The 16,530-nt window shown below is 38.3% G+C and overlaps 1 long non-coding RNA gene and 1 gene segment (V, D, J or C); one reads left to right on the forward strand and one right to left on the reverse strand.

Annotated features, from left to right (window-relative positions):
* Nucleotides 1–15,462, reverse strand: part of LOC117072416 — a 41,100-nt gene extending 25,638 nt beyond the window's left edge. The window contains exons 1-2 of the long non-coding RNA XR_004432789.1: nucleotides 15,334–15,462; nucleotides 12,700–12,834 (exon numbers count right to left, since the gene is read on the reverse strand). This is a non-coding gene — a long non-coding RNA (uncharacterized LOC117072416). The remainder of the gene's footprint in view (nucleotides 1–12,699; nucleotides 12,835–15,333) is intronic.
* Nucleotides 15,375–16,409, forward strand: LOC117072414. The segment is given in 2 exon segments: nucleotides 15,375–15,618; nucleotides 15,988–16,409. Coding segments are annotated over 2 exon segments (453 nt in total).
* The last annotated feature ends 121 nt before the right edge of the window (nucleotides 16,410–16,530 follow it).

The raw sequence follows: 16,530 nt of genomic DNA on the forward strand, positions 1-16,530 counted from the left end.
GAAAATCCAGTTTTTCACTTGCAATTTTCTGATTGAATTGGACTCAATGTGACTTCAAGGTCAGAACACCAAATGACATTTAGTATCTTCCTCTCTCTCAAACTGAATTCTGTGATGTTATCAACTTTTTTTTTTTTTTTGTATGTAATGAGAAAGAGAACATCTTATTTTCCAAGTAGCGAATTCTCCTTGGATAGAGACTAATTTTGTCTACTGAATACTTTGATGAGTCACTTTTGATGTAGGGGAATAGGTGAGAGGGCAACTTCAGGAAGGACTGAGCTTGTATAGAAAGACGTGGCTATGCAACTGCTTTCCAAGCGGGGCTGATCTGCTGTTACACGTTTGTTTCGCTGGTTACACTGTCAAGAGCTGAATTGTCTGGGGCTATAATGAGGATGGTAGTGGCTGTGGAAAGAAAGAGGAGGAAAAAGGTAGCTGGCAACCAGAATGGAAATTTGGCAGAAGAACAGACATGTTTAAGAGGGATTTTATGAGGCTCTGCCCTGCTCCACTGCATGCATGATATACTTGCTTACTTATCTCTGGAAAATCTTCAGCACAAAACCTTTTCCTACTGATTGATTGTGATTAATTGTGGTTAATTAGTTAAAATGTGATATTAGTTATTGACACTCTCTTGCTTAAATTTTCTCAGTGGTTTTCTATTGTTCGAACACTGTATTAAAAATAATTCTTTCTTTTAGAGCTTTATTAAAATGTACTTGACAAACAATAGACATCTTAAAAATGTACAATTTGGGCCGGGCGCGGTGGCTCAAGCCTGTAATCCCAGCACTTTGGGAGGCCGAGATGGGCGGATCACGAGGTCAGGAGATCGAGACCATCCTGGCTAACATGGTGAAACCCCATCTCTACTAAAAATACAAAAACGAGCCGGGCGAGGTGGCGGGCGCCTGTAGTCCCAGCTACTCGGGAGGCTGAGGCAGGAGAATGGCGTAAACCCGGGAGGCGGAGCTTGCAGTGAGCTGAGACCTGGCCACTGCACTCCAGCCTGGGTAACAGAGCCAGACTCCGTCTCAAAAAAAAAAAAAAAAAAAAAAAAAAAAAATGTACAATTTGATAAGCTTTGACATATGCAAATACCTGGGAAACCATCATAAAAATTAATATAAGGAACTTACACATCACCTCCAAAAGTTTTATTGTGGCCTGTCATTTATTTATTTATTTATTTATTTAAATTTCAACTTTTATTTTAGATACAGGCAGAACATGTGCAGATTTGTTACATGGGAATATTGCCTAATACTGAGGTTTGTACTGAGGTTTGAAGTACAGATCCTGTCACCCAGGTACAGAAGATAGTACCCAATAGGTAGTTTTTCAAAACACATTCCCTTCTCTCTCTCCCCCTTCTGGTAGTTCACAACGTCTATTGTTCCATTGTTTATATCCATGTATGCTCAATGTTTAGTTCCCACATTTAAGTGAGAACATGTGATATTTGGTTTTCTGTTCCTGGATTAATTTGCTTAGGATTATGGCCTCCAACTGCATCCATTTTGCTGCAAAGAACATAATTTCATTCTTTCTTATGGCTGCACACCATTCCATGGTGTATATGTACCATATTTTCTTGATCCAGTCTACCATTGATAGGTACCTGGGTTGATTCCATGTCTTTGCTATTATGAATAGCCTTGTGGCCTTTTATAATTCCATCCTTCTCTCCATGCTGTTCCCAGACAAACACTGATAGAGTGCTTCTTCTATTACTATAGATTTCTTTGCATTTCCTAGAATTTAATATAATGCAATTATAAAGTACATACTCTTTTTTGTTTCTTTACTTTTATTCGTCATATTATTTTGAGATTTATCTATGTTATTTTAAATTTTATAGTTCATTCTTTTTATTGCTAATTTTCCTTTGTGTGAATATACCACAATTTCATCATTTGTTCACTCATTAATAGGCAATTGGATTTTTTTCCAAGTTTTGACTATTACAAATAAAGTTGTTATGAAAATTTGTGTCTTTGTGTGGACCAGTGCCTTTGTTCTTTTTTTTTTCTTTCTTTCTTTTTCTTTTTTTTTTTTTTGAGATAGAGTCCCTCTCTGTCGCTCAGGCTGGAGTGTAATGGCACAATCTCAGCTCACCGCAACCTCCACCTCCCAGGTTCAAGCAGTTCTGCCTCAGCCTTCTGAGCAACTGGGACCACTATGCACCACCAAGGCAAGGTTGAGGTTTATTATTGTTATTTTGCATATGGTTAGCTAATTGCTCCAGAACCATTTACTGAAAAACCTTTCTTTCCCCAGTGAACTGCCTTTTCAGCTTCATTGAAAGTCAGTTGTTCAAATACGTGTGGATCTACTTTCGGATTTTCTATTCTGCTCAAAATTTTTTGACATAAAATTGTTTATAGTATTCCTTTAACATTCTTTTAATACCTGTAGATTTTGTAGCAGTACCTTCTCTCTCATTCCTAATATGAGTAATTTATGTTTTCTTTTTTCCTGATTAGTCTGCTAACACCCTATCAATTTTTGTTGTTTTTTTTAATTGGTTTTGTGTTCTCCATTTCACTAATTTTTCCTGTGATATTTATCACCTTCTTTCTTTAGCTTAATTTTAGGTTTAATTTGCTCTTCTTTTTCTAGTTTATAAGGTGAAATCTGAGGTCATTGATTTGAGAACTTTCATTTTCTAGTGGTAAATTCAAAAGGACTCCACTAAATCACTCCTATTTAGTGATTCACTGGAAGGACTCAAAGAATTCAAGAAGTCCACCATACTCACAGTTTATTAGAGTGGAAATACAGATTAAAGACAGTGAAGGGAAGGGGCTCATAGAGCAGAGTTCAAGAGAGCCTAGGCATGCAGCTTCCAGTTGTGCCCAGTAGAGTTGTGCAAACAGTATTTATTTCTCTCAGCAATGATGTGTTACAGTAATGTATCACAGCATGCATAAAGTATTGACTTTCTTTTTTCTCAATATTACTTTAGTTATTGGTGGTTTCATACAAATTTTGAATTTTTAAAACTGGAGTCATTCACCTGAGCTTTGTGTCCAGAGTTTTTATTGGAGGTTTGTCCAGAGATTTTTTACAGGGGTTTGGACACATTAATACACTGTGTAACCTAAGGTCCCTACCACAAATCGTTGTTAGCATAGACTGTCTGGTATGGTCCAAAACCCCTAGATAAACAAAGTTATTTTAATCAGGCAGGGCATTCCAAGGGTTTAAAAGTTATGATCCAAAACCTGGGGAAAAGGGAGGACCAAAACTTTTTTGGGCAAAGTTAATCCTTTACTGTACACTAATGTAAGTATTTTAGTGCTGTAAGTTCTCCTCTGTGTACTGAATTAGCTACATTTCAAAAATTTTTGATATATTGCATTTTTATCCTTATTTACTACAAAATACTCTATAATTCCTCCTTCGATTTATTCTTTGACCCATAGGTAGTTTATATACATGTATTTAGTTTCCAAGTATTTGGAGATTTTCCAGATTTTTCTACTATTAATTTCTAATATAATCCCACTGGAGAGAGATAACGTAACTTGTGCTACTTGATTCTTTTTTATATTAAAATCCAAAATGAAAAAGAAGACATTATAACTGATACCACAGAAATACAAAGAATTGTGAGACTACTATGAACAATTATACACCAACAAATTGGAGAACCTAGAAGAAGTTGATAAATTCATAGACACAGACAACCTACTAAGACCGAATCATGAAGAAAAAAATCTGAACAGATCAATGATTGAGGAGATTAAATTAGTAATAAAATTTTTTCCCATCAAATAATAGCCAAGGACCTGATGGCTTCACTGCCGGATTCTATCAAACATTTAAAGAAGAATTTATGCTAATCGTTCTTAAATGTTTCCAAAATATTGGAGAAGAGGGAGTCCTTTTAAACTCATTTTGTGAAGCCAGAATTACCTGATACCAAAACCAGACAGGGATACTACAAGAAAAGAAAATTACAGGACAATATTTCTGATGAATGTAGTTGTTAAAATTCTCAACACAATACCAGCAAACTGAATTTGACATCACATTAAAATGATAATACATTATGATCAAGTGGGATTTATCACTGGGATGCAAGCATGGTTCAACATATACAAACCAATAAATACAATATACCATATTAACATAGTGAAAAACAAAAACCATATAATCATCTCAATGGATGCAGAAAAAGCATTTGACATTATTCAACATCTTTTCATGACAAAAACTCTCAACAAATTGGGTATAAAAGAAATATACTTTAACACAATAAATGTAGTATATTTATTGTAAAAAGTTGAAAGCCTTTTCTCTAAGATCAAGATCAAGACAAATATGCCACCTTGTTACTTTTAATCTACATAGTACTGGAATTCCTAGTTAGAGCAATTATTAAAGAAAAAGAAATAAAACGTGTCTAAATTAGAACAAAAGTAAAACTATCTCTGTTTGTAGATGATATGATCTTAAATTAGCTAAAACACTAAAGACTCTAGCAAAAACCTATTAGAACTAATAAACAAATTTATTAAAGTTGCAAAATACAAAATCAATGTACAAAAATCAATTCCATTTATGTACACTAACAATAAACTATGTAAAAGAGAAACTTAGAAAATGATCCTATTTACAAACATCAAAAGGAATGAAACACCTTAGAATAAATTTAACCAAGGAGGTGAAAGATCTGTACACTAAAAACTGTAAAACATTGATGAAAGAAATTGAAGAAGATACAAATACATGGAAATCTATCCTATCTTCATAGATCGGAAGGGTCAATATTGTGAAAATGTCCACACCACCCAAAGTCATCTACAGATTGAATGCAATCTCTTTGAAATTTCCAGTGGCATTTTCACAGATTAAATATTGCTTTAGATAGCTAAAGCAGTATTAAGAAGAAAGAAGAAAGCTGAAGGCATCACATTTTCAAGTCTGAAGTTATATTACAAAGCTATAGTAATCAAAACAGTATGATATTGGCTTAAAATCAGACATCTAGAATAAAGGAACCAAACAGAAAGCCCAGAAATAAACCCACACATATATGGTCAACAAGCATATATGTATGCTTGACAAAAGCACCAAGAGTACACAATGGGGAAAGGGTAGCCTCTTCAATAATTGGTGCTGGGGAAATTGAATATTCATGTCCAAAAAAATAAAATAAAACTGAACCCTTATGTTACACTATATACAAAAAATCAACTTTAAATGTATTAAATATTTAAATGTAAGATCTGAAACTGCAAAACTTTTAGAAGAAAACATTAAAAAAAGCTTCATGACATTGGTCTTGGCAATTTTTTTGATGTAACAACAAAAGAATAGATAACAAAAGTAAAAATAAACAAATGGTAATACATTAAACTAAAAAAGCTTCTGCATGACAAAAGTAACAATCAACAAAATGAAAAAGCAAACCATGAAATGGGAGAAAATTTTGTAAACCAGATGTCTGATAAAGGGTTAATATCCATTTAAAAAAATGGGCAAAGAGCCTGTTTCCAAAGAATATATGTGTTTTAATTTTTTCACTTTTCCAAAGAAGATAATCAGGTATATGAAAAGGTGCTGAACATCACTAATCATCCTTTTTGATTATTCAACATTTTTCTAAAGTAGAAACTCAAATGGCCAACAGAGATATGAAAAGGTATTCAACATCAGTAATCATTAGAGAAATGAAAATCAAAACCACAATAAAATATTACCTCACATTTGTTAGGCTGGTCATTATCAAAAAGACAGTATTTTTCTTTCAGTATTTTAAAGATGTTGCTTTACTGTGTTCTCACTTGCTTTGTTTTCACCAAGAAATCTTCTGTCATCTTTATCTTATTCTACTGTACAAAACATGTTTTTATCCTGTGGCTGCTTTTAAGATTTTTCTCTTTAACACTAATCTGATTATGATATTCTTTGGTACATTTTGTGTATGTGTGCTTGAGTTTTGTCAAGCTTCTTGGATATGTGAGGTTCGAGTTTTATTGAATTTAGAAACTTTTCAGTCATGATTTCTTCTAATAATTTTTCTTTCTTCCCATCTTTCTTCTCTTCTTTTAAAACCAGTTATGTTAGTTTACTTGAAGTTGTCCTGTAACAATTAATTGTCTGTTTCCTTTCAAAAATTATTTTATTTCCTCTATCCTCCATTTTTGGTTTGCCTTTGTTGCTATATCTTCCTAGGTTACTAGTATTTTCTTCTACATTGTCTAATCTATCATTTATCTAATTCAGTGTATTTTTAATGTCAGATATTGTCATTTTCATCTCCGGAAGTTGGATTTGGGGCTTTTAAAAATATCTTCTATGTCTACTTAACATCTCTAGCTTAACTTTTTTATCTTTAAATTAAATTATCTTTTTTTTACTAACATCTGTTCCAGTTTTTCCTTTCATTATACATTGCATTTTTCTGCTTTTTTTGTATGCCTGATAATTTTTTTATTTTATTCCATACATTGAGTTTTAATTTTGTATTGGACTTTTTATTTTTCTATAAATATTTTTGAGCTCTGTTTTAGAATACAGTTACATTTCTTGAAATAATCTGATTCTTTTGTACCTAGTTTTAATCATTTGTTAGATGACAGCAGAGCAGCGTTTAGTTTAGAGATCATTATTCTTCACTTGTGAGCCAAAACCCTTCTGACACAAAACACTCTTGTCCCAATGCCCCATGAATTTTAATGTTTTTGAGTTTGGCTGGTGAAATTATACCCTATTCCTGGCCCTACAGGAAATGCAGTTACTATTCTCTTTAATCCTTTGTCTGGTTATTTTCCCATCTGAGGATGGTTTTCTCACACTCATGGTCTTGTTAATACCCTATGAATACTGAGGGTGGGCCCTCTGAAGACCTCACAAATTCTCTCTGCCCATCTCTCTCCTCTGTTATCCTCAGCCCTGTGAACTCTACTTGCCTTATTCTCCTCTCAGTTGTGTCTCCTTGACTGGAGGAGTTTGATGGTTTCCCCCTGGATTTCCCCTCTGTGTGCCATGGCCTGGAAATTGTCTCAAGGTGGTAAGTGTGGGTTATTATAAAACTTACTTCATTTTTTCTTGTCCTTCCTTGCTTGATGTCTAATGTCTTGAAAACTGGTGCTTTATATATTTTGTCCCTTACTTTGTTTTCGCTGGAAATAGAAAGTCAATTATTTTAAAAGAGATTTTTAAAATAACACAAATACTGTTTTTTATATTTATTACATATTTACTAATGATATTCTATCTGTAATAGTCTGTAGTTGGTTTATATCAGCTCATAGGACCCAGTTGTTAAATATTCAGAAATTTTGTGAACCAGTTGTTAAAAATCGTTGTTTGTTTGAATTTGGCCATGGTGGGAATGTTTATATTCATAAAATTGGTCAAAATGCTATAAATCCAGGCTTTTCCTTTTTTTCCTTTTTATCTCTCACAGGGAGCTGGCTTACCAATTCCATCTGGACTTTTTTTCATTTTGTCTGAAAGACATCCTTTAACATTTCTTGTAGTGTGTGTGTCTCCTGGCGAAGAATTATTTTAGTTTTTGTATGTCTGAGAAGTTTATTGTGCCAATGTTTTTGAAAGATATTTTCACTGGATCTAGAGTACTAGGTTAACAGGATTTTTTTCTTTAAATAATTTAAAGATGTTTCTCCACACTCTTTTGCCTGAATGCTTTCTAGTGAGATGACTGCAGTCATTCTTAACTGTGTTCATTTGTACATAGTGTGTCTTTTATTCTCTGACTGCTTTTCAAGATTTTTCTTTAATTATTAGTTTTGAGCAATCCAGCGATAATGTATCTTGTTAAAGTGTTCTTCATGTGACTTGTGCTTGGAGTTCATGAAACTTCTTCAATCTGTGGCTTTTCCTTTTCATTAAATTTAAAACTGCTTCAGCTATTAGTTATTCAATTTCTTTTTTCTGCATTAGTCCTCCAGTTTCATAGGACTCTCAATATTAGGCTGCTTAATGCTGTTCCATAGCTCACTGATGCTCTGCTCACTTTTTTTTAAGTCAGCTTCTTTCTGTTTTCATCCTAGATGATTTCTATGACCTCATCTTTAAGTTCAATCTGAGATATCCAATCTGCTGTTAATCCCATCCAGTATATTATAAAATCACATTCATTGTATTTTGCATTGGAAGAAGTTTTATTTCAGTCTTTTTCAAATTTTCCATGTCTCTTCTTAACATAGGTACACTCTCTTCTATCCTGCCGAACATATTGAACATATATTTAATAGCCTTGTCTGCTAACTCCATCATGTGTATCATTTCTGGATCTGTTTCTGTTGAGTGTTTTTCTCCTCCTTATGACCCGTATTTTTCTGTTTCTTTGCATATATGACTTTTTACAATCGGATATCAGATATTTGAATTTGATGTTTCTAGCTACTGGAGTATTTGTATCCCTTAAAGAAATTTGGGACTTTATTTTGTGATGCAGATAGATTACATAGAAACAATTTGATATTTCTGAGTCTTGTCTTGAAGCTTCGTAAGTTGTATCTAGGACAGCATTTAGTGTACAGCAAATTTGCCCTCCCCTGCTCCGTACGGGGGTGATCCGCTTCTGAGAATTCTCCTCAATGCCCTGTGTGTTAGGAGGTCTCCCACTCTGGCTGATGGAAGCACCATCTGTTCCTGGCACCTTGTGGACTTTGAGGTGGTTCTGCTTGATCCATCAAGTGGTCTTTCCCTGGCCTCAGGTTGTTTTCTTGTATGCACTGGTCAGAGCAGTTGAAGAGTCACTGGGAGTCCGATGCACATTCCAGAGCTCTTCCCACCTACCGCTTTCTCCTCCCTGGGTCTCTTCCCTGGAATTTTAGTCATTTCGGCCTCCTCAAACCCTGAATACAAGTCTCCTTAACTCAGAAAGTCTGCCAAGTGCTGTTTGGGCTTCTCCTCCCTGTAATACTGCCTGAAAAATTCTATAAATTGCGGCCATCACAGAGTTCACTTTATTCATTTCACTTCTCTCAAGGATCACGGTCTTGAGCCATCTGTTGTCCAGTGTTTCATATATTTCGTGCATTTTAATTGTTTCAGGTTTGAGGGTAAATTCAGCCTCTGTTACTCCATCATAGAATTCCCTCAGACACAGACATGTTAAGCTTTAGGAAATTTTACTGTAACCTATCTTCATGCATTCTCTTCCTCTCCCTTTTGGTTCATCTTCTTACTGTTCTTCACTCATGTCCTGTACTTTCAGCCTCTGTACCTTTGGTCATTTCTGCACCATTCATCCTTTCTTGCCTTTTAATGTCATTTTTAATCAGTCTAAAACCCTATGCCTTCTCAAGGACCATCTCAGAGTCCTCTTATGTGAAAGTTACACTGAGTCTTGTACCTATAAGTAATCTCTTTCATAAACAAACTTGTTTGGGCTTATTCTATTTGGGTTTTGCTAAGCTTCCTGGATCTGTAGGTGGATATTATTTATCATGTATGAAACATTTTGGCCACTATTTTAAAAATGATTGTTTTCTGCCGCCACTTTCTCTCCTTTATTTTGAAGACTCCAGTGATATGTGTGCTAGGTGACTTGATATTGTTTGAGAGTTCCCTGAGACCTCTTCCAATTTTTGTAGTTGTTTAGCATTATTTCCCCCTCTCCTGTTTTGAGTTTCTGTTGTCCTGATTTAATGTGCATAGACATTTATCCTATAGTGTCTACTCCAATTTAAGCTTATCTAGCAAAATTTTCATTTCAGATATTTTTCAGATCTAGAAGTTCTACTTAGCTTTTTTATAGTTTCTGTTTCTTTCTTCATTATGTTGTGTTTTACTATAAATCCTTGAACATATTTAATAATAGCCATTTTAATATAATAGCCATTTATAAGTCTCATTATTTTGATTCACCATCTCTGTCATTTCTGGGTTGATTTCAATTGCCTAATGTTACTACTTAGTATAGAAACATTTTCCAGCTTCTAAGTATATCCCATAATTTCTCACTGGATGCTCAACATTATGAATGTTACTTTGTTATTGTCTGAATTTTGTTTTCTTCTCTCAAAAAGTGTTGAGCTTTATTCTAGTGGGCAGTTAACTTGCTTGTAGGTCAACTTGGCTGCTTTTCCTTTCAAGGGCTCTTCTAAGCTTCGTTAGGGTTAACGGACGGTAGACTTATTCTGTGTCATTTGAGTCCTACTCTAAGTTATGGGCTTCCTGGGATGCCTGTTAAAGGTTCCAGGTATTCAACAAAGCTATTCTGATTGCTCAGAGCTGTCTCTCTCTCGGCCTTGACCAAGATCTAGTAATTATTCATACTGTAGTTCACCAGCAGTTGTTAATTCCCCAGTATTTATTCTTTGCCTGCCCCTGTGGAGTTTCACCCAATGGATGCCAGCTTAGTATTTACCCAAAGACTCAATGAGACTGCATGAAAATTGTGGGGCTCTTTCTGTGCATGGCCTCCTCTTCTCTGAGCTGTGTCCTCAGCTCAGTAAGAATTTCAGGGTGCCGTGCTCTGCTTGGGTCCCTCTTGTTTGCATAGCAACCCAGGAAATTTTGGGTAGAAAACAGAAATGATCATAGGATGCAGCTCGTTTGTTTCCTTTCTCTTATGGATCGCAGTCTTGTGCCACCTATTGTCCAATATTAGAAAACAATTATCTCATGTATATTGCCCAGTTTTCTAGGTGTTTATTATTGGAGGGTATAATGGATTGAATTATACCTGCCACCCTCCCACCACCCCAGTAAAAGATATTTTGACATCCCAACCCTCAGTACCTCACAATGTGACTCTGTTTGAAAATAGGGTCATTGCAAGTGTGACTAGTTAAGGTGAGGTCATACCGGAGTACTGTGGACTCCTAATATGACTGATGTGCTTGTAAGATGACAGCCGTGGGAAGACAGAAACACGCAGGGAAAATGCCATGTGATGCCAAAGCCAGTTTAAAGTTATGTAGCTGCAAGCTAAGGAATGTCAAAAATTGCCAGCAAATCACCAGAAGCTAGGAATAGGCAAGGAAGAATTTCCTTCCAGGTTTCAGAGGGAGCATAGCTCTGTTGATATCTTGATTTTAGACTTCTAGGCTCCAGAACCATGAGACAATAAATTCTGTTGTTTTAAGTCACCCAGTTTGTGGTACTTTATTACAGCAGCTCAAGGAATATTACACAGTGGACAGATTGAGAAGTTCCTTCATCATAAGTGGAAGCAGAAGTTCCTAACTCTTTTAGTATTTGTCATCTGAACTACTTTTCTATCTTTTACTTCCTCCAATAGATAAGTTATTAGAAGGCAAATATTACTTCTTAATTTTCTGTTTTCCACCTATCTAAGCTTGAATTTTATGTGCATGTAAGCTAGATGTGAAATTCATGGGCATCAAATAGGGGTGGGTAAAATGTAATTTTGTTTTCTACAATTAAAATTATTCTATATCTAGATCCCTGTTGCATTGGGGTATACATGATTAATTCAGGGATTTCTCAGACAATTCATGCTTTTCTCCCTTTCCTTTTCTCCCCGGGTGGTGTCTAAATTCCAGGGCGCTTATAAAAGCACTTATCAAAGCATTGTGGGGAAGGTACTTAGTCTTTGGTCATCATTTAACTTTCCTTCATGACTCTCATTTGCATGGTCATCAACACTTGTCCCCACTGATATCTGCTGACCCTCGGTGTGTCTGTCTGTCCTTGAGGTTGTGTTGATCCACGGCGGGTACATTGTGCCTTACACATTTCAAACACGATGCCTCTTCAGGCTTGATGGCTTCTCTCAGTTAATGTTTTCCTTTGAATGAGAAAATGGCTATTCCTGATCTATCCTGAGATCTTTGGGGATTGTTGGAGACTACCTCAGGTCCCTCTGTTAAGACACATTCTAGAGCCATGTATTTTTTCCACTGCTGCTCTAATAAATTACTACAGACTTAGTGGCTTAAAATAACACAAACTGATTATCTTACAGTTCTATAACCCTGACACAGGTTTCACCAAGTTAAAATCAAGATGTCAGCTAGGCTGCATTCTTCCCTGAGGGCTCTAGAAGAGAACCCATTTCCTTACCTTTTCTTTTTTCTTTTTTCTTTTTCTTTTTTTTTTTTGAGACAGAGTCTCGCTCTGTCGCCCAGGCTGGAGTGCAGTGGCGCGATCTCGGCTCACTGCAAGCTCCGCCTCCCGGGTTTATGTCATTCTCCTGCCTCAGCCTCCCAAGTAGCTGGGACTACAGGCGCCCGCCACCTCGCCCGGCTAGTTTTTTGTATTTTTTTAGTAGAGACGGGGTTTCACTGTGTTCGCCAGGATGGTCTCGATCTCCTGACCTCGTGATCCGCCCGTCTCGGCCCCCCAAAGTGCTGGGATTACAGGCTTGAGCCACCGCGCCCGGCCTTTCCTTACCTTTTCTAGCTTCTCTGGCCACCTTCATTCCTTAGCTCATGCCCCTTCTACCTCCAGGGCCAGCAGCATGGCATCTCTTGCCTGCTTCCATGTCCACATCTCTTTCTTTGACTCTCTTCTGCTTCCCTCTTTCATGTTGAAGGACCCTTATGATTGTATGGGGCACACGTGGATAATTCTGACTACTCTCCCTGTTTTAAGGACATCCAATTAGAAAGCTTAATTCCATCTTCAACCCTAATTCCCCTTTGTCATGTAATCTAACACATACACAGATTCTGGGGATTAGAATGTGGACATCCTTGGGAGCCATTATTCTGCTGACCACAAGTCATTTCTACTCACCAGTTTCTAGCCATTATGACATGTAAGGACCCAGGACCTTGTTCATTTCATTCTGGAAATAAGCACAATTTTCCTCTGCCATCAAAACTTTTGAATTTCCATTTCTTCTCTCTCCACCTCTCTCTCATCCCTTTCCTTGATCAGGATGTGGATAAGAAGAGGTAAGTCACAATTCAGGGCATTCAGGAGCATCTCACTGGCTGACTCTCCCTTCTTTCCATTAGCCCAGGTAATTTTAAACTCTTCTGTAGAGGAACAAATAGGCTTTGCAAGTATCTTCCATTCCTATTATATAGGAATATATACCAGTTTTAAAATTAAAAAGATGAGTTCATTCTTATTGCCATTCTCTTCATGTATAAAGCTTTCTCTTGTTGGCAGTGATTCATTAAGAATCTAGTATGGAGGGAAAAAGCCGAAGATGGTAACAAAAAGATTTGAAAAGAGGCTTGCCAGAGAGGTGGACACATTAAGATGACCAGAATATGTTAAGGTGACAGCTCCAGCCAGCTTTCAATTCCGTAGGACACCTCCAAACCTAGGCCAGATGTGCGGCCAGCCCTCTCCCATTTGTAGATCTACTGCCACAGAGCAGAGGGATCATAGCCCCATCCTCTTTTCAATACATGAATGACTTAAATGATTGAATAACTGAACAGTATTGCAGATGGGGATGGAGACTGAGGAGATTTTTTTTAAAGGCATCAGCCATATGGAAGGAGCTTCCAGCTACTGAGCTGTGACAATGATCAGGAGCCAGGAGCCAGCTGGTTACTCTGATCTGACTGATACATCTCTTCACCCTCCAATCTGCTGCAACATCGCTAAGAAGGAGGATTACACTGCTGTCTACACGTGGTAATGACACTGAGCTGATGCAGCTGATGAGTGAAGTCAGGTCTCATGGGATATGCTGGTATTAAAGACTGCCAGCCAAAGGAAAACATGATGTGGTACCCTTGAGAGCAAACGCAATTCTCATTCTTTCTCCCTGTATCTCCCATCACCCTCTGTCCACTTTCTCTCCACCCCCCTGTCCACTTTCTCTCCACCCCATCCCCACTCAGGACTAAATAAAATTTCAAAGGCAAAGAGGAAAGAGAACAGAAATGGAAAGAAAGGGAGGGACAGGTTATGTGTGCACATATTTATTTTGGCCTCACTCCCTGCAATCCTAATATGCACAGATATTGTATTATCAGATTTATTAAAAACTGAGATTGAACAACTGTAGAACAGCCAATGAAAGCTGCTCTTGCGTTGGCTATAGCTATTTTTCATCATATATTCCAAATGTTCACTGCAAGCAAACTACATTTGCCACTTGATTTATCATTTAAATAAATGTTATAAGAGGATTAATTCCATTTAGAAAAGAGAAAAAACAAAACATTCCCTTACACATATGGTGTATTCAAATGCAAACAAAAAAATGTGCTACAGCCGAAACTGTCAGGAGCAAGAACCCCAACATTAACTTGGAATTGTGTTACTGTAGCATCAGCAACAACAACAAACATATGACATCACTAGGCCCTGATGAAATGGGAAAGTATTACAGATGCTTTATTTGCTTAAGGCTGATTCTCCCTGTTCAGCTGCTTTTACAGCTTTCTTTCCTGGGTTCTCGTCTCCAACCACTGCACCACATCCAACACAAACTGAGTAGTTGTTCTGAATATGAATCCTTCAGAGTACAGAGCGTGGCAAAGACAGAGGGAAGAGGAGTTTCCAAGGGTGTGCTGGTGTCTTCCAGGCATCTCAAGGTCCTAAGTCCCACTTCAGCAGAATGACGTTTTAGCAGCTACCTAGCAGATTCCCACGCTTAGCTATTATGAATCCTTAGCTATTATGAATTGGTGGCTTGACTATGTTTTTTGTGGCTCTGTGGTCCCTTCAGCCTCCACCTTCCACCCCATCCCATTGTAAATCTCCCAATCTTTGCTGCAGACATAGGCTTTTCCTAGAGTCAAGAAAAGAAAAGAAAAAAATAAAAAAGCCAACACGTGTAAGAGTGCCTGCCTGCAGTGCACCAGGCAAAATGCATCTTTCAACAATTTTTAGGTATCGTCATCATTATTTTCATTTTACAGATAAGAAAATTGAGAATGAGAGCTTGCTTGAGAGTTCCCAAGCCAGCAAGAAGCAGAGCTGCAGAATGAACCCAAATCCATATGATTCCAAGGTTCCGTGATATTTCCTGTTACTCATGTTGCATTTAGAGGATAAATTAGATCTAGCTGGGCCGTTAGAGGCACGTGGAACAGATTCCAACTTTGATCAGTTCAGGAGTTAATTCTGCCTGTCCAGGTCTCAAAACCTGTCTGCCAGGGATGAAGATTATGCAGACGATCCCTTGTTTGGCTGTCATAGAAGCTTCCTGCCCTCAGAACTGAGCATTCCTGCTTTGATTACCCCAAAATACCTGAATCTCTTGAGCCCTATCCTTTCATCTCCCAGGTAACATGTCTAGCTCTAGTTTCCAATTTCAGATAAACTAAAATCCTTTTTCATCCTTTTATCAGTATCACAGTTTCTCTGAAGGTTTCCCAGGCTTCTGATCTCTCCTAGGGGAGCTAGAGAGTTACCTCTAGTTTACAGGTAAACAATGAGTCATTAAATACATTTACATACGACGATGTCAGCAGAAATGCAAAGAAGATACCAAGTGCAGAGTACAGTTGGTTCCCAGGGAGGCTGGGGGTGATTCACCACACTCTTAAAACAAGACTAGCCTGGTTTCCTCCCCAGCTCAAGGGGTAGATTCCTCTGCTCTGGCAGCAGATCTCCCAGAGGGAGCGGCCTGACCACGTCACTGGCCCAGAAGAGGAGGCGTCTGTCCCCCAGACTAGCTGAAGGAAAGGCTGGCTTGGATGATGCTCTGCTCTCCCCTTGCCCTTCTCCTGGGCACTTTCTTCGGTGGGTGCCCTCCTCTCCCTCAAGCCTCTTTTCTCATCCTCGCCCTGACTGCAATCCCATGAATGCAGAGTCTGAGCTGTTGGTTTGACACTCCTGAGTCTATTCCTCTGATTGTCTGGAACAGATACGGGGCTTCAGCCTTAAGGGCTGATCTGATGCTCCTTGGTTCTCTCTACCTCCTGGGAAGGAGTTTGTTCTGTTGGTCTTCCCTGGCCCAATGATACTTTGCATCCTTGGGTCCCCCGGTCTACTCCCCATGATGGATTCCAGGTGCCTGTGCCATGCAAGAGCTTGAGCTGCCCCTCTGTCCGGGGAAGGCAAGCCAGGCTGGGGTGCTCTTCCGTAAATGGCACTTTATCTTTCCCACAGGGGTCAGATCTCAGACTGTTCATCAATGGCCAGCGACCCTGGTGCAGCCTGTGGGCAGCCCGCTGTCTCTGGAGTGCACTGTGGAGGGAACATCAAACCCCAACCTATACTGGTACCGACAGGCTGCAGGCAGGGGCCTCCAGCTGCTCTTCTACTCCGTTGGTGTTGGTCAGATCAGCTCTGAGGTGCCCCAGAATCTCTCAGCCTCCAGGCCCCAGGACAGGCGGTTCATCCTGAGTTCTAAGAAGCTCCTCCTCAGTGACTCTGGCTTCTATCTCTGTGCCTGGAGTGTCACACTGAGCTGGGTGGGGCAGACATCTGTGCAAAAACCCCACCCTCTCCTGAGCCCTAACCATTGTCCCCAGGAGCCCTCACCCAGGGACTGTGTGGAGGATATTTGTAACTAGGTTTCTGACTGCTGGCCAATGTGAAAGCAATGGAATGAAGCTAGAATTCTACAAAAGACTCTAGTAAGTTCTCAGGGAGAACAAAAAATTGTATGTGTGCAGAACCTGTGATTTGCCTGCACATAGTCAAGTTCTC

This window comes from Trachypithecus francoisi, unplaced genomic scaffold, assembly GCF_009764315.1.
Source record: "Trachypithecus francoisi isolate TF-2019V2 unplaced genomic scaffold, Tfra_2.0 Lachesis_group4, whole genome shotgun sequence".
NCBI classification, from domain to species: domain Eukaryota; kingdom Metazoa; phylum Chordata; class Mammalia; order Primates; family Cercopithecidae; genus Trachypithecus; species Trachypithecus francoisi.